The sequence below is a fragment of the Mya arenaria genome, chromosome 14, assembly GCF_026914265.1.
Source record: "Mya arenaria isolate MELC-2E11 chromosome 14, ASM2691426v1".
Taxonomy (NCBI): domain Eukaryota; kingdom Metazoa; phylum Mollusca; class Bivalvia; order Myida; family Myidae; genus Mya; species Mya arenaria.
The window spans coordinates 51,654,640-51,680,116 of record NC_069135.1 but is presented as its reverse complement, the minus strand read 5'-3'; the positions used below and the strand labels follow the sequence as shown (position 1 = coordinate 51,680,116).

The 25,477-nt window shown below is 33.2% G+C and overlaps 2 protein-coding genes across 2 annotated transcripts; one reads left to right on the top strand and one right to left on the bottom strand.

Moving 5' to 3' along the window:
- Window positions 1-2,969: 2,969 nt before the first annotated feature.
- LOC128216232 (uncharacterized) lies at window positions 2,970-25,185 on the top strand. Its single transcript, XM_052922803.1, has 6 exons — window positions 2,970-3,070; window positions 5,215-5,554; window positions 6,752-7,064; window positions 10,909-10,987; window positions 19,457-19,757; window positions 21,448-25,185. The coding sequence occupies exons 2-6, from the start codon at window positions 5,260-5,262 to the stop codon at window positions 21,774-21,776; spliced, it is 1,317 nt and encodes a 438-aa protein (XP_052778763.1). The 5' UTR covers window positions 2,970-3,070; window positions 5,215-5,259; the 3' UTR covers window positions 21,777-25,185.
- On the bottom strand, window positions 9,594-13,752 carry LOC128217247 (28S ribosomal protein S33, mitochondrial-like). Its single transcript, XM_052924253.1, has 3 exons — window positions 13,693-13,752; window positions 11,286-11,510; window positions 9,594-10,955 (listed from the first exon to the last, which is right to left on the bottom strand). The coding sequence occupies exons 2-3, from the start codon at window positions 11,492-11,494 to the stop codon at window positions 10,820-10,822; spliced, it is 345 nt and encodes a 114-aa protein (XP_052780213.1). The 5' UTR covers window positions 11,495-11,510; window positions 13,693-13,752; the 3' UTR covers window positions 9,594-10,819.
- Window positions 25,186-25,477: the final 292 nt, after the last annotated feature.

Below are 25,477 nucleotides of genomic sequence, written 5' to 3'. Positions count from 1 at the left end.
TGTTTTGGTTTAATTGAAGTTCTGATTTGATTTGAATGTGTGAAAAAATATCAGCACACCATAGCCAACTCCTATGCAATGTGTTGTTGTTGTTGTTGTTTTTTGTTAGAGTTTATGTATGTCAAATGCCTGCCCCCTTTGGCTGCACTAGGGCTTGATCCCATGATGACTTGAATTGTTTTTAAATTTCATTAGTGATATGAGATAGAAATGACTGCAATTCCCAGTCAAACCCAGATATTTGAAGATTTGATGAAACGGAACCAGATAATAGAGTACTTGGTTGTTGAAGTACCGAACTCAATGTCAAGCACCAATACACAAAATACAACTTTTCTGGGCTTAAACCAATACTAAATACATTTTACCAGTACTACCCGTTTTATGTATTGTCCAAGGTCAAGGTACTAAGTCACAGGCCGAAGAACTCGTTTGGATGAAGGGAAAACGTAACACAAGCTTTGAATGAAAAAGGGCATTTATTAATGCCATAAAAGTGTTCTTAAAAATATCGTAAAATAAAACACAAGAGTCAATAGCACGTGTATAATAACATTTCCCGAATTAAATATAGGAGTGGACAATCCGCCACGAGGAGAATCCTTTAACTGTAAGGCAAGAAAGCTACAGGTACCTTTTCTGAACGTCTTGCGGTACGACGCGACTTGGAATTCAACCCGCTATCGCTGGTATATATAAAAGTATATGAGGTATTTACTACAAACTTCGTATACAGCTAGATCTTCTTAAGTCAATTTGGCACATAATTGGTACTAAATTGCAGAAATTTGCCTCTTCATTTAACTCCAAAACGGACCATTAAACCTGGTTTATAAATCCGTGATGCCAGTTATCTGAAACAAAAATATCTGCAAAGTTATATTAAAAATACGAGTTTCTCAATTTGACTGCTTTTGTTGACAAGGTTTTCCGATGGTTATTAAGGTTTTCTGTGTGTTATTAAGGTTTTCTGAGGGTTATTAAGGTTTTCCTATGGTTAAGAAGGTTTTCCGATGGTTAATAAGGTTTTCTGAGGGTTATTAAAGATTTCTGAGGGTTATTAAGGTTGTAATTGAGATTTTCTAAGGGCTAATAAGGTTTTCTGAGGGCTATTAAGGTTTTCCAGGATTATAAAGGTTTTCCGATGGCTATTAAGGTTTTCCAGGGTTATTAAGGTTTGGTATTAATTAAGGTTTTCCGATGGTTATTAGAGTTTTCCAGGATAATTAAGTTTTTCCGATGGTAATTAAGGTTTTCCGAGTGTTGTTATGGTTTTCCAAGGATTGTTAAGGTTTTCTGAGGGTTATTAAGGTTTTCCGAGGAGGTTTAAATGTAAACAGCGGCTGGACGGCAGATATTTGTTTCCGTTTTTTAAACTTTGTTGTTCACTTTAAAATAATGTTGTATAAGTGTTAAAAAATTGTTACTTGTGGTAAGTGGTAACGAGAATCATATCTAGTTAACCAGTTATAATGTTATTTATAAATTAAAAATCGCGAAACATAACTAGATAACCAGTTACTGCTAACAGCCAAAATTGCAATCATAGATAAATGGTAACACGAATTAATATTATCTTGTTAATCAGTTATTATGATACTTATTAATTAAGTGGAATTCACAAACCATAACTAGTTAACCTGTAAGTGCTATATAGCTGAGAAGTGTAATTGCCTTTTAATTGTTTGACTTGTATATTTATTTATTCTGGGAGAAGGTTTAATTTTAATTTGCCCCTGATTAATGTGCGCTAGTTTTATTCATTTTTCTCTGTGTGGTTTCTTTTTAATGAATATATTGTTCACACGGTGTCCATCAAAATATTTTCAAGAATAATATGGAACTTATATACGTAATAAATATTTTTTATACTAACATGCAATAAGCTGTTAATTGTTGTTTATTATTATAATTTGGAAATGGTCCGGTCCGGCCAATCTTTTATACCCAACCTTAAAATTCAAGCAATTCTGATATATATCACATTTGTAAAAGCAGAAAATGGTATAGTCTTTTATTAAGACTAAGAAATACCTTCATATATTTTCTCTGAAAAAAATATTTTATGAATTAACGTCACTTTCTTGTTTGTTTACATCGGTTATGACCCGTGGTGACACATGTGAGAACCCCGTTGAAGTTACCTGGTTCCTCAATCTGTACTAGCCCATATTGACAAGTATAGCTTTGTTTTGAGGAAATACTCTTAAGTCTATTTGCCGATTTCAGAACCATCTCATGTGACTCTTCAAAGCTTCACTCTAACAGAATGATCGATTTGACCATTTTTTATTTTATTTTTGTTGTCTCAGAATCAGCTGATTGTGGCATCGATGCTTTAAAGGGGCTGTACTCCGTATTTGCGGAAAATATTAATTACTGATATCAAGATTGGTACCATATATTTAAAAGCTGAACACGCAAAAATATTAAATGATTGGTGAAGGCTTAAAGATTTAGTGTGATTTACTATTGTGTTATAACGTATAAATACTATGTTTTCTGCACATTTCTTTCAAAATGAACGTGGTATCTTTCATGGGAACCATTGGTTTCGACATTTCTTCACCCTTTTTGGTATATTAAAACAATTCTATCAATTGTGGAAAATCTTATTTGGGAGTAATAGTGCATTTTTAAGTTAAGTATCTCTCTTATCATACCATTCAATAACTTCAAAATATCTTGAATTCAATGCAATTCCAGAGACGGTTTAAAAATCGGCGAACAACACTCATGATAATGGAGAAAGAGTGTACTGAGTTTTGGTCACGTGATTTAAGGGGCTAATTAAGACGATTGGCTCTGATCCAATTGATCTAAATATACATCATAATAATAAACAAAGACATACTTTTATATGCGTTTAAAATTAATAAAGTACACATACCGTTGGTACCCGGCCACAGTCGCTATATATATATATATCATTTAGCACACACCGGGTACAAACTCATGCGCATCAATTACGACGGTATTCCAGGATGACGTGATCAACTTTTAAAAGTGACATTCGAAATGAAAAGAACTAATTTTTGTACTGTTGATTTTTCGAGATAACTAGATACCGGTATGTTGTTTGTATATGTGTTTTGTGTGTTAATTCAGTATTCAAATATGATATGCTCTCTACTGGTCCGAGTTAAAATTGCTCCAGTGTCCACACTTGTAATAGTCAGATGACATAAAAAAGAAATCTTAATCAAATAAGAATGGGCGGAGTGAGCGTAGCAAACGAACCCTTTCGATTCATTAAGAAATTTTGTCAGGTTTACTGTCTTAGAATACAACCTCATTGGCTGATACAGTGACGTTATTGAACGCAAGATCTGACTCAGGGAGTGTGTATCAGATAAGTGGCAGTGGGTGGACCTTTAAACACGCGCGAAAAGTGGCATTCTTAATTATTAAGTCTAGTACTTAATGATTGCCTATTTGCATTTTCATTGGCATAAAATGTATGTTGCATTCTCAAAATTACTTTAACATAAAATCACATAAACCTCCATAACATCTAGAGAAATAACCATTTAGTTTCGGTTTAGTACTGTCACACATTTATACATTTTCCCTGTTCGTGGTGGTTTAATAAAACTAAAAATAAAATGCTGTTCTTATTGGGATTTCTTTCTGGTGATTGGGAAATGTTTCGGGAATCACGGGTCCGATATTTTAAGGGGCAGAAAAGCCCGAACATCTGTCAATATATTATCATTGAAAATCTCTTCTGTACATGTATATATATATATAAAAATAGAAACATGTCATTACTCTCGCGTGACATCAAGCATATTTTAGGCACAAATGCAATAGTACTTAGTGCGAACAGGAAGCATATCTTTGAAAAGAACGGGTTTATTGGAAAGTAGTCATTCTCTAAAATAATTCAGTAATAGTCATTTTAAGTGCACAATATAGGTTGACGCAATTTTTAAAAAATGCATTTTCATGTATATCTCAAAAGACTTCAATGATAAAAAACAAACAAACATGATTTGCGTACAGACAAAAGAGCATTTAATATATATTTTTTTTTATTAATAGCTACATGGCCATAAATTCATCAGTTAAAACGAGCAAAAGCATCTATAATATTGCAAGAAAAAAATGCTCACATTTCACACAAATACGAAAACTATCTCCAACACTATGGAACGTGAACGAGTCCCTTTTAAACATTTAATTAATAATTCGGGAATAAATGAAGTAGCCCTCCATCAGTACCTCATGAAACACGGTTATTTTGTACAGTATGGGCACAGGTGCTCGTCACATTGCCTGGATACAGTAATACATTCTTTTTTCATATTTTTAATATTTTTATTTTTTATTTTTATTATTTATTTATTTCGGTCAAGGTAGTGAATATATGTCATTTGAAAAAAGATTCCACAATTGTGTCATGAAAGAAAATTAGTATAATATATAAATAAATATAGATATTTATTTATATATTATACTATATATAATTTCATGAAAAATTGTGGAATATTTTTTTTCTTTCATGAAAAATTGTGGAATAATATTTTAAATGACATATATATATATTCACTATTTTTACCAAAATAAATAATAATTAAAATAAAAAAAAAATATTAAAAATAAAAAATATAAAAAACAAACAATGTCATATTGTATCCAGGCAATGTGACGAGCACCTTTGAGTATGGGCGAAGCCATTTTGAACATAAAACAGAGATACTGAGCTGGACGTGACAGTAAAGTGACACTCTTATTCAAAATCAATACATACACATGTATATCAAAAATAAATGTTGACTAATAAACCTTTAACTACTTACTAAATGAGGCATTTATGGAAAATATTAAATACTTATAACAGGAATGTAACCGTGTAGCAGAAAGTGCAAAAATATTAAATGATTGGTGAATGCTAAAATATTTACTGTGGTCTACTATAGACTCATAAGGTTGAACTACTTTTTCATGTTCATTTCTTTCAAATTAAACTCGGTTTCCTACATAAGTACCATTTTTTTCGACATTTATTCTCCTTTATGGATTATTAAAACAATATTATTAATTGTGGTAAATCTTATTTGTGAGTAAGAGTGCATCTTTTAGGACTGTGTGTGAAATGCCGATGATGGGCTATCTCGAGATATTTATAACATGTGTTTAAACAACTTTGATTGAATTACTTACTTCCCTATGAAGGCTTACGAAGACATTCTAAAATAGTTTTCCTTTCAGATTTTGAAACTTGTTTTAGGCAGCCATACCATATAAACACACAAAATGCGGCCGGAACTTCAAAGGAAGATTACAAAGAATATGGTTGACATTAAAAGAGATATGGATGCGAAAGACTTGGTTGACCGATTCCTTCAAGAAGGACTACTTGGCATACCCGATGAGGAAGCAATTAATAGTTACAACCCAAATACCGCAGAAAATAGAAACCAATGCTTCCTTCGAAAGTTGATGAAGAAAGAAGACCGAGCCTATGACGTGTTTTTGCAAGCTCTGCGCAACGTCGGGTTAGATCATCTTGCCGATCAAATTGACAGCACGCAAGTGGCGATGGGTCCGGGTAAATATCAGATCTGCTTAAAATGTTGATTTTTGAAATATGTTAAAGTTAGATCACTGAAGTAAAATCTTAATGATTAAGAATTGGCGGATCGAGTGTATATGTTGCTGTCATTTCCTTCTCAATCATCTTATAATAAACTTATATTTAAAATATAACCGTATTGGCTGAAACATTGCCAACGCAAAATCTGACACAGGGATTGTGTATTGGATGAGTGGCAGTAGGCGAACCTTTAACACGCCCGCGAAAGTTGAAATTCTTAAGGATTAAGTCAAGTACTTATACTAAGTACTTATACTGATTGCCTATCTGCAATTCCAAGTTGGCTGAAAATATAGGTTGTACTCTGAATTATATATCTAATCGAAATACATGTATATATCTAATCCAACAAGCTAAAATCAGTCAAGAATTTAAATGTTGTTTCAGCAACACATTTTAAGGGACTCACGTTTTAATAATTTTGGGCAGACATAAAAAATCATATGAAATTTGAATTAATTTCTTGTTTCAATTATCGATTTGCTGGGACTCATTCAAAGATTTTATATTTGAATTTTTTTATCATTTTAAAGGATTTTATAAGCAAAAATGGAATATGAAAAACATATTCTGAAAAATATCGAAAACAAGATTTTCAGGCCTTAAAATATAACATCGTAAAAAGAGTGATGATATGTCGACAAGCTTATTTGTCCAACTGAAACCTTTTGTTAAATAAAAGCAACTCCATAAATATCCGAGAAAGAAAGTACATTGAAGTTATTTTTCAATTTTGACAATTTGGCAGGATGTATTATTGGAACCAAGTTAATTTAATATTTATTTATTTTACAACGATTGTGATTAAAGTTATACTAACTTACACGAAGTCATTCTCGTTGGCACGATGTTGCGCGGGAGAGAACCCGGAGATACCCACTTGTGTTGCTTGGTGACCACCAACCAAACTCACATGCGCCAAGGCCGGGAATCGAACTCGAGTCGCCTTGGTGAGAGATCTTCGAAGCGAGTGCGGTATCCGCTGCGCTAACCGAACAATTGAAACATGTTAATGCTGCTGACAAATATTCTCACTTATACGACCTAGTTTTTGACCCGAGCTGCTCAATATTCACACTGGTCCTAAATATCCTACTGACAAATATGCTGATTGAGTTTCTTGAAGTGTTGACACTGAATGATTTTTCCCAGCACTGAATAAACCACTGAGGCCAAGTTCTTCCGATACCAGCGAAAATCGATCCACTCCTACCAGCTTATCGCCAGCAAGCGACATTCAGAGTGGAGGGTCGCAAGAAATGGCACAGAAAGGCAATGGATACCAACAAAATACCTACAATGGTCCACCATTACCGACTGCGATGGTCAATCCACTGGAATTGATGAGTGAAACTGACAGTGAGCCGAAATCTTCCTCAGGTGCAAAACCCGAGTCACAAGGGTTGAGTAAACGACCTGGGGACCGTATAGATGAAGATTTTAGTCGTAAATTAAAATTACTATAGTGCCATAGTATCATTATTTTGCTACATTAGTGTGTGAATTGAACTTTAAAGGGACTGTACACCAGATTGGAACAAAAAATAATTATGTAACGAATCCCAGGACCTGAGAATGAAACCGCTAAACAATTGGAATATTTCAGCTATATACCTAACTTGGTAATATCACTTGATAACATCGACTAGCCAATCACGCATAAGGAATGAATTCTACTAGGTAGAAGTAATTATTTTAATGGAAAATACCAAAAAAACTGCGGAAAATAAATTAATTGTAAACTATGTGGTACTTCAGTTAGTATTAAAGTGTCAATGCATTGTACACTTCAATACTAAGTTTATGTCAGTTTTCGACAATTTTCTTCTTTTTTTCGCTATTTCATCATACGGAGTACAGCCCCTTTAAAGCTGAACACGCAACGACTGAAAATCCTGAAAGTAACACTTTATCGTCACTACAGTAAAGTAATACATCTCATGTGACATACAAATAGACCGATAAAACTTAATTTGATAATACTTTTTAGACTGTAGGCCGCTAGGCCTGCATACTTTTATAACCGTATCTCGGATATTACCATCGGCAGATCGACACAACATTTTTAACTTATGACGAATTAATGCGCGCAGCCCCAACGCTGTTAGAACTGCGGTGGTCAACGATCTAATTTACATTAACATTTACATCTCGAGGGGTGAAAGCGAAAAGGTTCTATCTGCTTCTTTATTTAATGTCACTTAGAACCTTTTCGCATTCACCCCTCGATCTAAATTACCTAGTTACCAATCTGCTCTAATATAGCTACGATAAGCGTTCTGCATGTTAAGTAGCTTGCTAAAAGTAGCGCTGTAATGAATGTCATATTATATTCTGCGGTTTAAATACTGCGAATAAGTTGCGTTTTTTTGAATTCATAGAAAACGCATTTTATTTTATTATCGACGAGTTACAAAACGCAATATAAAAAGCATAATGCGCAAATAATTTCAAAATGAACGCGTACTGAATCAAAATAAATACATGTATATATCTGTATATATCATTGTTTAGATTTTGGCCGCAGCCGAAGAACTAGATACTTTCGGTTTCGGACAGGTTAATTCCGGACCCGTTTATCCCCCGAAAATTAACCGTGATTACTCGTTAACCCCCGGAAAAAAAACATGGATTGTATCGAAGATTTTGCGTAAGATATCAATCCAAAATGCTCTAAATGATATTTTTTATTTTTTTTATTTTATCCTATAATCAGTTTTTTTTGATGATTGGAATTCATTCATTTATACTTGTTCATGTTTAAAATAGCCTAAATCGGCTCTTACTTGACAATTTTTTTATGAAGATTGTTAGTATTTACTTACACAAAATAAATGGTTATGCGACTTTTACAATTACAAATGTAAATTCAAAGCGCTTAAAGCGTTGGCATGCTTTCGACCTTCTACAGTTTGTGAGTTTAGTCATGTAATGCCGAAAGGAACAGAAAACGTGTGAAGATTTTTCATTTCATCTCAGTAGTTTCAGCCCAGAGTCTTGAGCATGTTGCATATATGCATATTTATAAACCACTGATATAAATATGTTCATTGTGTACACAAACGACTTCGGTTGAGTGCAATTAAGATCCATACAGGAAATAAATAGTATGTGGATTCGATCCAGAGGATTTTTGCGCGAGGATCCCGTCATTATAGAAAGAAACTTAAACATAACTTTAAATAACATGCCCAATGCATTTTGTTGGATGCATTTGGTTTAGCGGTCATATCCTGGAAGTAAATTAAATACGACTCAGTCGTGTTTTAAGCGTAAAGTAGGTACATTGTATTATTAAAGAATGCCTAAATGCTTTATCCGTGGCAGTGCATTGTTTATAAAACCAAAGTTCCAGATAATATTTCATAGGCAATTGAGGATTACTCCATACTTACACTAAGTAATTATTTAGTATAATAATAATATTTACACATATCAAATTAGCATTCCAAGTGACTGATACTTCATGGTTTTTATTTAAATGAGTATCAGCATAACCATATATAAGTATTTGCGAATTAATTCATGAGGAGGCATATTCTATCTTGAGATCAATATGTTAATTTGTTTTACAACTAATTGACTAGACTCGCAAAACATAGCAGGCCTTTCAACGCATTCAGGGCTTTGATTAATCATGCGGCTTACTCTGGCCAATGGCCATTCTCGTTTCTGTTTTCCAACCTACCCTTTTTTGACCAGGAACTAATTTTTCATTGCTTGTCAGCAGACAAATATTTGCCGACCGTTATTAATGGATAATTTTTCGGTAGTTCTTGAAAGAGCACATGGAAGATATGCAAACGTACCAAGGCAAAATGATGACGGTTTTCAGTGTGAAAATGATATTAAGGGACGACTTTACTGAAAAAATAATAAATATATATCTCAACCTACATGTACTAAGGTTATATCATTTGGCAGTAAAATTAGAAACAAATAATTTAGATGTTGTGCCTTAACACTTTGGTTCAAAATGTGCAATTGAAGTCAGTTGTGACTGCTTTATCATTTTATTATGCCTATTTATCGTAAAACTGTTAACACATCGGGTCGATTGCTCAGAACTTTGTTCACAAGGTAAACAAAGTCGTTAACAGCATCTTTGTTAACTTCAAAACCATTTGAAAACCTGCTTATATATTTAGATTTTATATAAAACACCTACAGCTGAATAATTTGTCTCCAACATTGTGAGAAATACTACAGATAGCACATGTGGTCATTAAACTTCGAGAGCAATAAAGATTTGAAACTTAACAATGCTGTTATTTAACAAAGTTCTGAACATATGGCCTATTGTAAGTACACATGTGAGCATATTGTATACAGATTACTGTTTTAATCTTGCAACTACTGTGATATTGATATAATTGTATTGTTTTTTTTTCTCCCTGTAAATCATGTGATGTATTTGGATAAAACATTTTTTGAATTTTGTTTGGTTTCTTTGAAGTGGTGATTTGATATGAATGTGTGAACAATTGGCACTTTGTAACCTAGAATGGAAAGGGTTAATTTTGTTAAATGGTGACAGTTAAAGGTCCATTACTCTGGAGTGACTGAACCATTTGGCAGGATGTCACAGTAAATGATGGGCTATTAACAATTGCTGTTTTTAAAGAATAGCATCAAATCTCAAATTACACCATGAACACATCTATGGAACACATTCTGGTGTTGTTTTTGCAGTTGAAAAGGGGACATAACTCAATAGCTTTGTCACACTTTTGCACATTGTCTCCAAGAACATATGTACCAAGTTTAATGTGAATATCTTGAAATATGTTTTAATTATTGCTGCTGACAACAAGTAGATAAAAATACATTTGACTTTGCAAAACAGGCAGGCCTTATTCAAGTTTTATTTAATATTTGATATTGTAGACAAGTTGCTCACATCATAATTCTATTGACAGTAAAAATAACTACAGCAAATTCTATTATTATTGCTCATTCTTATACATTTTAGAGTCAAATTCTAAGTCAAACTTTCCTTAAATCCATCAGATACATGCTCACTTTATTTAAGAATTTATTGATTATGAAAATGGCAAAACGTAAATAAACATATTCTGGCCCAATAGCAGTATAAAACACTTATCAGTCTTCCAAGCTCAGTGCCTTCAAGCGTAAAACGTTCATGTCTATCAGCCATTATCAAATCTATCCACTATGTGTAATGTCAGACATAAAAACATTATCAAATTAAAGCCAACATCAAGAACTCTCTGAGCTTTCCTGTGCTTTAGCTTCCTTTTCCAGTCTCTTCTGTATGTGATACGGCACTTTTTTCACCTTTCCACTAGCCTCACGCTTCTTAACGAGCTCTTCCTTGAAATCCAGAAACTCGTCTCTGTTAAGAAAGAAAAATTTATCAAGTCAACTGTAAGAGGTTGAAGTATGAAGTAATTTATTTACAGACCTTTGAGGATTTCATGTATTTACTAATGAGGTTTCTGGTTAACCAATAACTATGAAAAACTTTCGGGAAATAAATGTCTTTTCTTTAAATGTTATTATACAAATGTATCAACAAATTAAATTACAAGAGTTACCCACAGCTTCAAACATAATATTTCCATTTTATTTTTTGATGTTTCAAAGTTCGAACATACAGTATTTATTTGACTCAAAATCTTTTTTCATAAATGAATCACATAATTCTATGATGCCCAAAACTTACATAAATAGACCATGGTGTCTAAGATCATCTGTGAGGGTCTTAGTGTCCCTCAACCTAGGGTAGTAGTCCACTTTGGCAGGATCCAGGTGTGGTGGTAATCCAGTGAAAATTTTCACGATCTTCAAGGATTTCTGGTCTGTCTGTCTAGATACTTCACCAAAGATCTTAGATGACAGCCGTGCCATTCTTTGTGCATACTTTGACGCCATCACCTCACTTTGTCTCCTGAAACATGAGTATATGTATTTTAGTAATACAATTTATCAAAGTCTAGAATAAATTAATGAAGTGATCAAATTTGCAATGCTCCATTGGTACAATTTGTGACATCCCATCACCTTTAAAGAGAAAACTGTGAAAAGACTAGTCTAAAATATAGACGTGTTATATGGGATTCTTTAATCCCAAACTGAAGGATTTGCCTTATAAAAAATGGTAAAGAAATCTGTCAATGTACAATTATTTAAAAGACAAGATAAAAAATAAATTTATTTGCATGATTTTCTTTTTCTTTGAATGCAGGACTATTTTTTAAGTCTAATCACATCGGTTTAAATACAGAACAAATCAAAGGAGATATTCAATTAAAGGAATATTATGATAGGACTGTTTTCTGACGACCTGTATCATGTCTTGATAAATATAAATATTAAGTCACGTGGGACGTCATACAGCGGGAGCTTTTATATTAAGGTTCCGTAGGGGTACCTTTGAATACAAGACCTACTATATAAAGTTTGTGACATATCATCAATCACAGAATGCAAAAATACATATTAAGTAAATACACTGCTGATACCGTAGCGTTTGTGTTGTGTAGCACTTGATATGAAAACGAAGCAAAAATGTAGCAGATTTGTACTCGGACAAAAGAGTTCGGATAGGCCGAAAATACACATACAAATGCTTCAAGGACGTATAAAATATATATATACAGGTTAAACATTGAATGCATGCCTTTCAATTGAATTGCATTTAAATATTTGTATATTGACTTGATGTTTTCTTTGTTCTTTAGAAAAATATGAATATTTAGGCACTAAATGCATGTTTTCAGATGTCATTTATGTCCTCATTTCGTACTGAATATTATATTATATCTAATTGTTTTTTTCTTTGATCCTCTTTCCATTTTGGTAAATTTAGGACCCAATATTTTTCTGTTAAAATTTCATGCACTTATGTTTAGTAATTCAGATGGTATTTTAAGAAAACTTCAAAATTGATTCGGAATTAGGCAAATGGCCAGGATATATGCATATAAAATTGCATAAAAAAATTGTCAGATCATGACACAGGTACTTGACACAAACTTTTTTTTTAATGTTCTATATGGGCTATATACTAAAATAAGATATCAAAATATACAAATATAGGCTGATTTTGTAAAATATTATGTGACTAGCGCCTGTGGATCTAGTCCAAATAATTGTACGTTGACAGATTTTTTTTAGATTTTTGATATGGCAAATCCTTCCCGTACAAATTGTTTAGTATCAAAAGTGGATAGTTGTTCCGATCAGGATTCCGGGTTAAAGCATATAGCATCTATAAAATATCATAAAAACAAGAAATATTACCAGATAATGTTATTTTATATTAGTTCCGTACGCACACAAAAAAATATCCAACTTATAATTATGAGTTTGACGCCTATTCTGTCAAAACATACCTATATATACATGAAGGGCACCTGCAAGGCTTCAGGGCACAGTTTTAAATCGCTTGGAACATTTCGGACATGGCCTAGTTGTTACGATTGTATAATGAGGTCTATCTCGAAGCTTTGTCGGAGGAGGCCGAGTTATTACGATTGTATCGAGTTGTTCCCCTTCGCATAATTGTTATCTGTGTCAGTCAACTTTTGTTTTATTGGAAAGGTAAACAACTTGTTTTAATGCATTAAATGTTTGTTTAGTGCAAAATAACATTTCACTTACATAGTAAAATATGAATTTAACTCTCCATGATCAATTTCAACCATAAAATACTTCACTTAAAACAATTTCAATATTTTTAAAACACCACCGTTTTTTGCACATTCCCGTTCAGACATTAGGGATTGGAAAAATCCCGTATAACACGTCTATTATTTTAGACTACTGTGGATCATGATATATCCAAATATATTAATTATACTTATAAACTTTATATCAAAGGGTTTTTGGTGAATATAACAATCTCCAATTGATAAAGGATACTTTTAAAACTACTTCACAATAAAATAATGTCAAATTATTAGTTGCCCTTGACATCCGAAATACTCACTATCCGATATGTGGTTAGTTGCAATGATATTACAACTGTAATAAACTTTGCTTTATCGACCAGGATCAATATCCAGGCTTAAAAATAATGCTTTAGTATTAATCAACAAATGAACAAGTGAATGACAAACTTTATTTACCTGAACAGTCCCGAAAATGGTATCTTCCGTTAATTTGTTTATCACCCGTCCATGTTTAGGTAACAGACAACAGTTCAATTTGGTTTATCATGGTGCGGACATTTTTCTTACCAGCCTTAATTTCAACTTGGTTATTGGTCCCAGATTTACATACACAGAAAATAATTCAGTACATACACAATCCTATTATACAATGCAACCATAAGCACATATTTTCCAAAATCATTCAAGCACATCACAGGTATACATCCAGTACACTGAAATCACCCACAAGATTTACACCAATTAAGATTTCATTCAGAATGCAATTCGAAGGATGAATGTGAAAAGGTTTTAAGTAACATTAAATAAAGAAGAAGATAGAATCTTTTCGCTTTCACCCCCTCAAATTGCTGCACGCGAACATCCCGAACATCTCCCTTAAAAACTAAAGTTTACTCCAAGGACACCTCAAGATTACTACCATGGCATCATAAGATAATCTCTTGACAAGCCAATACTTCCCCAAAACTTGTTCAGGACAGCCGACGATAACCTCATACAATATCCTAACATTAACGCCATAACAATCCCAGGATACCAAAAATTATCCAGAGGACACCAAATCTTGTCTTCAGTGTACAGGTGCTTAACTGAGCCATTTTGAGATGTACTCCCTTGGTAACCATGGGGGCATGTCCGGGGGCATGGGCCCCTGAAACAAAATGGAGAAGGAAGCGATTTCCTGGCATTTCGTGACTATCCAGAGATTATATTGACGACATATTTGGGTGGGTTGGTTTGGGTGAAAAAATCAAAACAGATGGGTTAATTGTATTGTTTCTCTGACATAAAGGACATATATTGTATACATCATAACTGATTTGTTTTCCTCATTGTGTTTTTTTCACAAGAAACATTAAGCCTTAAATCTTAAACACAAACGCAAGGCGTCTGTTTTGTCGGTTACCAAACATGTCGACAATGCGCTCGGCACAGATTTCTCTTTCTCTATAAACATCCAAGGGACCAAGAAATGACACTTGGGCGCTCAGTACACATCGTACTTCACCAGTTTATCGGCTGTTGCCGTAGACACCGACATGACCATTATAAGAGTGAGACAGTGTCGTATGCTTGGGTAAAGGGCTTTGCTTGCAAGCGTTATTGATTCCGCTAGAGAGGCCAGTGCAGCTGGACGGTCACCGCCAACGTCGCGTCCGTCCACCACATACACCACCACTCAAACTCGCGGACAAAATGGTTTCATCCACATCTAGGCATGCGTGGAAGGCTTAATTTGTACACGTCATCGATACTCACCTAGGGAAGACCGTCATTCTGAATCTGCAAAAAACGCAAATGTTGCGACATATGTTTATTCATTCATTAAATCAGTTAACTATAAATCATTTACCTGATTAAGCAAACAAATCCAAGCATGAACGTGTTTGTATGTCAAAAGTTTTTTGTGCACAGAACCGACCAATGCCCTGCGTCAAGCGTGTTTCTAATTCTAACAGCTCGTCGTCGACGAAATGCAAAAATATGTCTCTCTTCCAAAATTCGGACGTTCGGTCAATTTGTTGACGACCACCACCTTCTCGATCAAACAGGGTGTTCCACTCTTCATCGTGATTTCTCTCCGCATGAAAGTATATAAGGATTCGTAAGGCCCTGTGGATATTATAATAATTTATTATGTATATATAATCAGTTTATGCTTAGACATTTGTGCTGAATATTTAACGTGTATCATGAAAAATGGTAAATAACATTTACCTGAAGAAGAGCAATTACGACTCGTGTACGTGTCATTAGCTGCATGAAACAAGTCACAGTCCTTCGCCTGCAGCATACGTTTGTCAGTGGAACTAATGTAGGGCTGACAGAAGAAGTTCAATTGCCACCAGGGTGAAAAGTGAAAGTTGTGTACCACAGTCTTCGTATTTTTATTTTTTTATTTTTAGACTATACCTTCAATGATGTCACGCTTGTATACTATAAAAAACGGACAAATTTTAGTATCAGGAGTACGTCTAGTTACGCCCCTGGCTCAAAAAGAGGTTATCCAATATTAATCTATGTATACTCTGTTACACCCGGGATTAACCCAGAACAAGATATAAACTACTACTACTACTACTTCTGTGACTGCTGCTCCTACTACTGGAGTAGTCGTCATAAACAAAACGAAGGGCTCTTTCTTGTATTTTTTCAACCTTGTTTGTGCTTTTATTTGAACAGAAATGCCAAGTTAACGGACAGAAGTTGAAATTGGATAAGATAAAAGAGTGAAAAATGGTTAGGCGGCTTAATCTACACAAATTTCTGCCTAATCTTTTCAATATATTAAGTTGCTGTGCAGCTTTACTACATATGATGCTAATATGGTTTTCAAAGGAAAGGGCAAAATCTAAGGATTTTTTTTATTATTACTTTATTATTATTTTTATAAATAATAATAATATATTTATAAATTATTATTGTTCTATAATTATTATTAATAATATTATTAATCATTATTTATTTTTTTATATGTATTTTTTTCTATTATTATTAAGAGTATAGATCAGCTGGACTTCAATCGACCAATCGGGACATATCCAACAGACTATCCCAAAGCTTGCCGGAGATGGCCGAGTTGTTATGATTGTTCAATGACATCTTAGTACTGTAGTTGTTGACTGCTCCTTTGATGATATCAGAAAATGGAATCCCATTGACAAGTGTTTGTTCACCTTTTTGTTTGGTTTTATTCATCTTCATTGACTGTAAGTAATGTATAAAACAGGATGTAATCATTTATTGTCTATTAATACAATAAAACTCATGTCATATTGAGATGTTGACCATTGACATGGTGTTGCTCGTTTCGGATGTAATAACGGAAATCGGACATTTTTGTTTCGACTTCGAGCATCTTTATCATTTTATTGAGAAATCATATTAGTACGATATTTATATCGAAATACTTGGATTATTGTGTTTTGAACTGTTAATGGTATTTGGTGCCCTCTTGTCACCCTTCTACAACAATTGTATGTAGAAATACTGGATAGAGAAATGTAGTAACCTAAATACAAATTATGAGAATGATTGACTTTTGAAAAATTGAAGTTTTATTAAAGTTTTAGGGTGTTATTTTAGAATTTAACTCTGAGGCCAAATAACATTCAGGCGGGTAGCTGGGGCCAATTTGGGATTATGCAGATCGGTGACGGACAGCATATTATCCCCTTCAACCACTAGACCTTTGTTTTTTGTTTTTTTTTCAGATTTGAGTTTTTTGGTATTTACAAAAAAATACTTTCGACCAGGGCTCTCGCGAGGGGGCGACTTGGGCGAAGTGGTCGCCTAAAATTCCCAGACTTCGCCCATTTGTATCATCAAAGAGACATTGACTTCGCCGAAAATTTTAGCACATTGTAAATCTGTCAATCAGCGAGTATTTGGCCAATGTCCCATTAGTCAAAACATCACAATAAGCCATTCATACAAATTGGTAATCTCCTAATCCGATAATTGGGCCATGCCATCCAATTACCAAAACATCGCCAGTAGGCGGAGCTATTGAAAGTTAACCAATCAGAATGTACATTCAGAAGACCCTGATCAAATGATATAAGTTCGTTAAAATGAGATAGAATTGGAGACATAATTATGAAATATCGTGTCAAGCATTAATTTAAGTTAAAAAGTAATTAATATATGTATTGAACAAACAATGCAAGACATTTAAACATTGTTGCTTTTGAAGCAGACGGCCATAGCCATCTCGGGCCATCGGCAAGTAGGCGCTAAGAAAATCAATAACATGATGTATCACCAAATATTTGATTGGTTTTAGTGAAATGTTCATGATGAAAAATGATTTGTAAACACAAAAAAATATTATTTTTTTGCTTTATGTAGAGTTTACTTACAGTAATTTTCTCCTGTCACAGTTACGATGTCAAAAAAAATCAGCGAGATCGCCATTTTGTCAGAACAATTTTCCGAGTTAATTTTTCAACTTCCCATTATGTATTGGTAAATTTTTCATCAAGGACACTGATTTAAATGTCATTTGGTTCTTAAATGTCAGCATATTTAAAATTATTTAGCCAGAGACAAGTAAATAACAGCACAACTGAATGTGACATTCGTACCCTATCCCGAACGTACCAAAACAAGATTCGTCCCCCTACTTTATTGACAGTTCATTTATGAGGTCATTATGATTATTTCAAATCCTTAGATGTATTTTTTTGCTTCATTTTAGATGCTATTTGGAGATTAACTATGTGACATTGACAAATACACTTTTGCTGAGCCAAAAATGATACATTATTTTATGAACATTTTATATAGTTATAGCAATCAATTTGAATGTGAATATAAACTGAGGTGTGTGGTATGGCATAGTTTTTGTATCAGGTGTTATAAAAAGTATCACTTCTCCCTAAAGTCTCCCCACTTCTCCCTAGATTGACTGAAGGGAGAAGTCACTTCTCCCAAAATTTTCAGCCTAGTGAGAGCCCTGCTTTCGACCTGTCAAAATTTTATAACATATTGTGTATTTTCATACAGTCAGCTAGAGCCTGACTTTCATGTTTGACAGGCATGTTATTAATTCATTTCTAAGATCAAAACAGCGCATAGTCAAGTAGGCTGTCCAACAACAGTTACATCAATGGCAAAGCCTTTTTGAGCATTCCGGTGATAATGAGCCAGTGGCTATTTTAATTATCTTAGTGCCATAGTTTCAGTACACATAGTGCCATAGTTTCATTAATTGCTACATATTTGTGTGAATGAATGTAGGACGAAGTGAACCACTTCCTAAGTGAACCAGCTCTAAGTGAACCACTTGGTGAGACGAAGTGAACCATCTATATGTTATATAGGGAATATTCTATTCAACAAAGTAGGATGTATTGATAATATATTCATCCTACTTTGTTGAATTTTATTCCATATATGTTAAAAAATTCTCTATGTTTGTTATTTACACCTCAGTCATGTACCAAAAACAAATAAGTGTGGGTGTTTCATGACATTTCGGCTGGATCCATCTGCATTTCGCTAGCATTTTAAAGATAATCTGAGCCTATGATATAATAATAACAAAATACTGAATTTTTAAACACCTTAGTAATAGCCAATAATGTTGAATGCATCAAGTAATAAATATCATAATGTTTATGCATCTCTTGTATTTATGTTACTATCATAAAATAGCTACTATACTAATTGTCATGAAGCTTAAAAGTCAATTTCTAACAGCTAAATAAACATCTTAAACAGTGTAGCAAATGTGTGAAGTCTTGCATTCAAATGGCGATAATTACTAGTTATTATCACCTTTCAGGCAGTGTGCCATCACACAATAGCCACTATATAATACATATGTGGTTCACTTGGTCCTGAAATGGTACACTAAGGAACTGGTTCACTTGTGAAATGGTTCACTTCGTCCTGCACCCGTGTGAATTGGGGTTAGCCAATGAAATTGAACACGAAATTAAGGAAATTAAAAAAAAAATGCTGAAGTGTATTGCAATTTGCAATAATTAAACTTACAACTAAAATTATTTATTGAAACGACCCCCTGACCTTTAAATACTGATGAAGGGCTCAGAACCTGCCTGAAATATTTATTTTATGTGTTAAAATTACTTTTATTGAATTACCGGTACTTACTTCCCTGATAATGGGGAATTACGAAGAAACTCTAAAAAAGTTTTCTTTCCTTTCTGTTTCAGCTAGAGAAACTCGTTACTGCAGCCTAACCATATAACCATACAAAATGCGGGAGGAACTGCAAAGAAAGATTAAAAAGAATATTATTGACATTAAAAAAGATATGGATGCGAAAGACTTGGTTGACCACTTTGTTCAAGAAGATGTATTTGACTTACCTGATGATGAAGAAATAAACGGCTTCAACCCAAATACTGCAGAAAATAGAAACAAATGCTTCCTTGCGAAGTTGCTGAAGAAAGACGACAGAGCCTATGATGTGTTTTTGCAAACTTTGCACCTTGTTGGATTAGCTCATCTCGCTGAACAAATTGAAAACACTGAAGTGGCGACAGCTCCAGGTAAATATCAGATCTGCTTGAAATGTTTTTACTGATCAATGCAAATTTTGGTGTTGATTTTATTTATATTAGGGATGGCAGTGAGTACCTGGGTACTCGAGTTCTCAATTGATTGTCTGGGTATTCCAATACTAATTTACTAATCAAGTACTCAGATTAAGAAACAGACAGTTTTTATGACTAAAAGCATGATATACAGACGACATGCAGACGATGTAACGGTACTGGCACGTTTACCAACAAGACACAATGGACCCTCTAATCCCCGCTAGGCACATTATTGGCGTATCAAAATTTATGAAAGGTGTTGTGAGATTTTACAAACTGTCAACTAAGGACCACAATTTGCACTGATATAAATTAGCAAAGATTTGTTAGTGGTACATGTATCTCCCACATAATTGTATTGTTTACTAGTGTTGGGAATCGGACAGAAAAAATACTATCGATAATCGGTTTATGAAACCGATCAATGATCGATTATTAATCTATTTAATAATCAGTCAGTAACAGGTACAACAAGCAGTTGAATATTCTATAAGTATTACAAGAATATTTTCTTTCAGAAAACTGAAAAAACTAAATTCTTACATGGTAAGAAGTAAATGGTAACATGTTTTTCGAGATCACTTTTAAGTTACCACAAACATAGAAGTTGAGACAATTCTTTAGCAGTCAAATTACAAAAAAAAAGTAAAAAGGTACTGTAGTGACGTACTGACTTGATAAGAATATGATCAGATAACTTAACATAGTAAGACCTTAACATTTGAACATTAACAAGCATAAACCAGAAAAAGAAAATTAGGCGGTAGCGGTTACATCCGTTGTTTCTATAATCGATTGTTCAAATTTCACTATCGGTTGTCGCCGATGTAGGCCTTTCCGATCAATTGTCGATTATAATTGATCATCGGCACAACACTATTGTTTATCGAATAGGGACTTTTCACCAAATAATACACCCAAATTTTGAACATTGAATGGTAAATGGGCATATTTTTTCATTGATCATCACAATTGATTGGTGGATGTCTTTTATTGAGAATTATTTATATTATTGAAGTAAACAAAAATATTACAGTATCGAGATATTTTACTCCGAAATTGTACGCTTAGTATTTCATAGTTTTTCTTCAAATAGGCAGCCGACAACAAGGTGTTTAAATGTACGCTGTGTGGTGTAGAGTTTACCTAAAATGGTGGCACTACAAGCATGCTAAACCATCTTCAGTACTCCTTGCCATCCCTGGCTTAAACATATTTATTTTACCACGATTGTGAAATAAGTTATTACAACAATATATTGATCACTATTGTTGGCACGATTTTATGCGCGAGTGTGGTCTTGTCTAATATATCTAGGTGTTTGATCTGCAAGTTGTTGCCAGCAGCAATTATTTGGTTGCTTAAAAGGGTTAAAATCAGGCATAAGGTTTGAAATAAAGATGCGAAAGATGCATGTGTCAAAAGTGATGTGATACATCAGTAAGTAAGATTCAATGTGTTGTACACAATGATGTCAATTTTATGTAAGTTTTTGACAAAAAAATTCTAACAATGGTATCATCTGGTGCCTAGTCTCTTTAAAAAAATACCCCAAAAAACACCCTACCAACCAACCTGGGCTTGTATAAAAAGGACATTTTTTTAGGGTTCACTGTGTTTCATTGTTGCTTGTCTTTTTCAGTGGTAGATCCCACATCATGGCTGGCTCAAATAGCCGAGCACATTCGAAAACGCAGATTAACGGAACGTGATCTTAGCAGACTGGCACAGTCCATTGGCACAGACTGGGAACTTGTAGCCTCTGAAATGAATCTAACTAGAGTTGAAATAGATCATTGTAGGATGGAAAATTCTACAACTACAATGCAGGTTTACTCGGCTCTTTATAAGTGGAGAAATAAAGTGCCAGGAGGAGCGACGCTCGAAAAGTTTGTGGACATTTTGATGCACTGTCAGTCAACCACGATTGATTGGGATATTGTTAAAAAGACTGCTCAGCAAATGGGTTGATTGAAGTGTTTTTCGTGTGTTATTGTAAAAATTGAATTTATAATATTTGGTTTGAATGGATGACATATTTATACAAAAAACCCTCTTATTGGTACTAATTTATCATCCCCTTTTAATGGTCGTTTTTTCTTCTCAATTCTGTTTATTCATGACATATATAAATAAGCTTGACATACATGTATATAAATTTGCTTATAGGAAATAAAAAAAATGCATGCCAGGCATTAACTTACGTAGTATCAAATTGCATGATTATATGCAGTATCAAACAAAAATTTGTTTTAAAAATTTGTTTTAATACCAAAAAAGCATAAAAATATTGTGGATTGAATAAAAAATAATAACCTGGGAAGTATTCATAAAACATCTTGAGCTATTTCCTACATGTTACTTTGTGAGTTACGGGGGTAAGTCAATTTCTTAATTAAGTATCTCACTCATATGATTAATTAATTTAATAGTATCTTGGAAACTTTATTTTCATCAATGTTATGTAATTATACTAATAATAAAAAGAAAGTATTTTTTTCTTTCAATTTGACATTAAACATTTTAGGAAATCGACTTAAGAAATGACTTGAGATGTTTAATGAATACTAGCCCTGGTTTTTTATGATGTTTGCATGTTAGATAAACATTGACCAGTTATTCAGAGATTTTATGAATTTCCAGATAATTAATTGACAATTTTTACTTTGTCACGTGTAATAATATCCTTTTTTTTCATACATTTGGCTCCCAAGGTCATAAAAATATTATATTTGGTTTGGGTTACCCGACCCTACCTACAAAATAGGCGCCTACCCTACTGTTTTTATAGTTAGTTGGAAAAAAAATAATCTTTTTTTTACGTTTGTGTTTCAATATGTAGTTTTAAAGCTTTATACAGAAGATTACTTTACCACAATTCTCCAATATTGACAATAACACATAAAGCCTAATAAAATAAAAAATAAAAAACCTACTTACCCTTCCTGTTTTTGAAATGGATGTAACCAAACCATTTTGGCCTAAGCCTAAGTCTAAATCTTTAGGCATATTAAAAATTGGTATTCACTTGCAATCATTCTTTGTTGACAGTTGTTGCATTGTCTTAAGTTCTTGTATCAAGACATTTGATGTACAATCAATAGACATATCATGTGATCGGAACTGGGAACCAGAGGTCCGCTTGATGAACGATCTTAGTTCTGTTCTGTTCTGTGAAATATCACTATGCCAACATAGCATTCCCAATGCTAATACAAATTCTTTTTCCCTGAATGTGAAAATAAAATTCCAAATTTCTGTTTAAATATCAAAAAAAAATCACATTGTTTTATCTTTTCTGTCCATTTTATTTATAATCAATATTATATATTTCTAGGCAAATAATAATTCCAGATTTCATTTAAAATGACGCATCATTCCCCAATAAAATATATTGTATATGACCATATTTAAATTTTGTACAATACTTGAAGATATTAAAAGTGAGTTATTGTCATGGTGTTAGTTCACAAAACGTTGTTCAAAAAAATAAACCTTGGTTAACTTGAAGCTAATAAACTATTCAAGATATTTGAAAGAAACTTGACGCACATGTGGCCAGAGAAAATATGAATGTGTACAACAAGGCCCATAGCTTGGGCATTGATAATTGTCAAGTTATGTCCCTTGATAGTTTAACAGAAGGAAGTGTGTATCCCCTTCCCACACCCACTTCCTACAAAAATTGCGCTTAAAATATTGTCTTGGGAAGGCCCTGAATGGGTGCTGGGTAATGCCCCTTATTGACTTAAAAAAACAGTTGAGTATTGGCGTTGCTCTACAGCAGTCTTGTAACCATTCATATTTAATTAAAAAAATTATCTGAATTTTATTTCCTGGGGCCATGATTACGAACAGTCTCAAGTCCAAATCTAGACTCAGACTCAGAAAAGCATTTTTATAAAGGAACACAATATCATATTTATTCCATTTCTTTTACAAAAAATATGTAAATAGTAGTTAAACATTCAAATACTGATATATTTCAGCAAATTTTATCATCAATACTCTGATAGAAGGAAAGTTACATGAAATGAAGTTTAGCCATAATGAGTCTTGAGTCTGAACTCAGACTTGAGACTGTTCGTAATCACTGCCCCAGGTCACCAGTTCATTGATAAAGCTGCACTCTCACAGATATACCATTTTTACAACTCTTTTATTTTTTATCTTAGAATGGGCACATTTTGCATAAATATCTGCAAACCAGTGATACAAGACTGCTGACAAAAGATCAGATCGCAGATATTTATATTTCCATTCGAAAATTAATGTTTTATGGCTTAAAGCATTACTAACAGTTTAAGAAAAATGCATTAAACATCAATTTTTGAACTTAAATTAAAAATCTGCAATCCAATATTTTGTCAGCAGTCTTATATGACTGGTTTCCATGGATTTTTTCGCTTAAATTGGCTTGTTCCAAGACAAAATATAAAAAAGTTGTCAAACCGGCCAATCTGCGAGAGTGCAGCTTTAAGTTATGTTATGTATGATGTTTGTTATCCATGTCCGAAAATAGCTCATTGAACATTTTTTTGTTATCATATACCCAGCTTTAAATAAAGATTATTGTATCTTGTATATTTAATAATCATAATATACATCTTTATACAATGAAGCAGTGATAAGATAATGATGGCGAGATTGAGTGTTGGTCAGACTTGCTTGTTTAACCTCCTATTTTTGTATTTATCTATTTGGATACTTAGAATTGGACAATGATGTGGTGATAAAATGATCTTCACAACATAATCAAGTATTGGTGAAAATTGATAGTTCATTTCATATGTTTGCAATTACTGATTTTAATTTAAAAAATTGACAGTGATAAATGTTACACTAACATTTGGACATAAAACACAACTCTTAAAAAAGGACACCAGTATAGGTTTCTACGGAGTGATTTACATTATTTTTCAACTGTCTTCATGATGGAGCATTTGCCTAGATCTTTGTATAAATAAAACTTTACTTTCATATTGTATAACACGCAAAAAGTTAGTACTTCATTATTTATTTCAGTATTACACGACGCCATTTAACCAATGATATACAATGTTACGAAAATCAGCTATTCTTTTATAATACAAACAAATGTTGTCAGTTAAACTTCTTTAAAAATAAATACTCAATTGTGGAAAATACTGCTGATTTTTAATTGTTATGAATATTTTTTGAAAAATGTGAATATGAGAAATGATCATAATTTTTCTCGCGTGCCCTACTTTCATACTGCATAAATGCAAGAAACAAAGCGATCATTCCTTAAGTAAATGACGTCATAAATGAATAGCAATGAAAATGCTAAGTGCTTTTATAACAACGAATTATGTATTATAGAGTATCATATTGGTCATTTAATACAAAATTTATTTAACTCGTTGTTTTAATGAATTCCTGGAACATTCTCTATAAAAACTAACACAACTTCATCAAACATTGGCCCCTTGCAAAGCTCTAGGGTATCTCACCCGGATTTCTTGTATCTTACTCCGTTTCTTCAACTCTTTCAATGTCTGGATTTGATTGCAAATAAGTGTAACTTCAATCTTACGTCACTTATGGCATTTAAACCCAATTATTTATCTAAGTCGTGAAGGTGTCACGGCTAGCTTAAGCTATAATGCAGCAAATGGGCGGGGGCATAAATAAATAAATAAATTTAACTT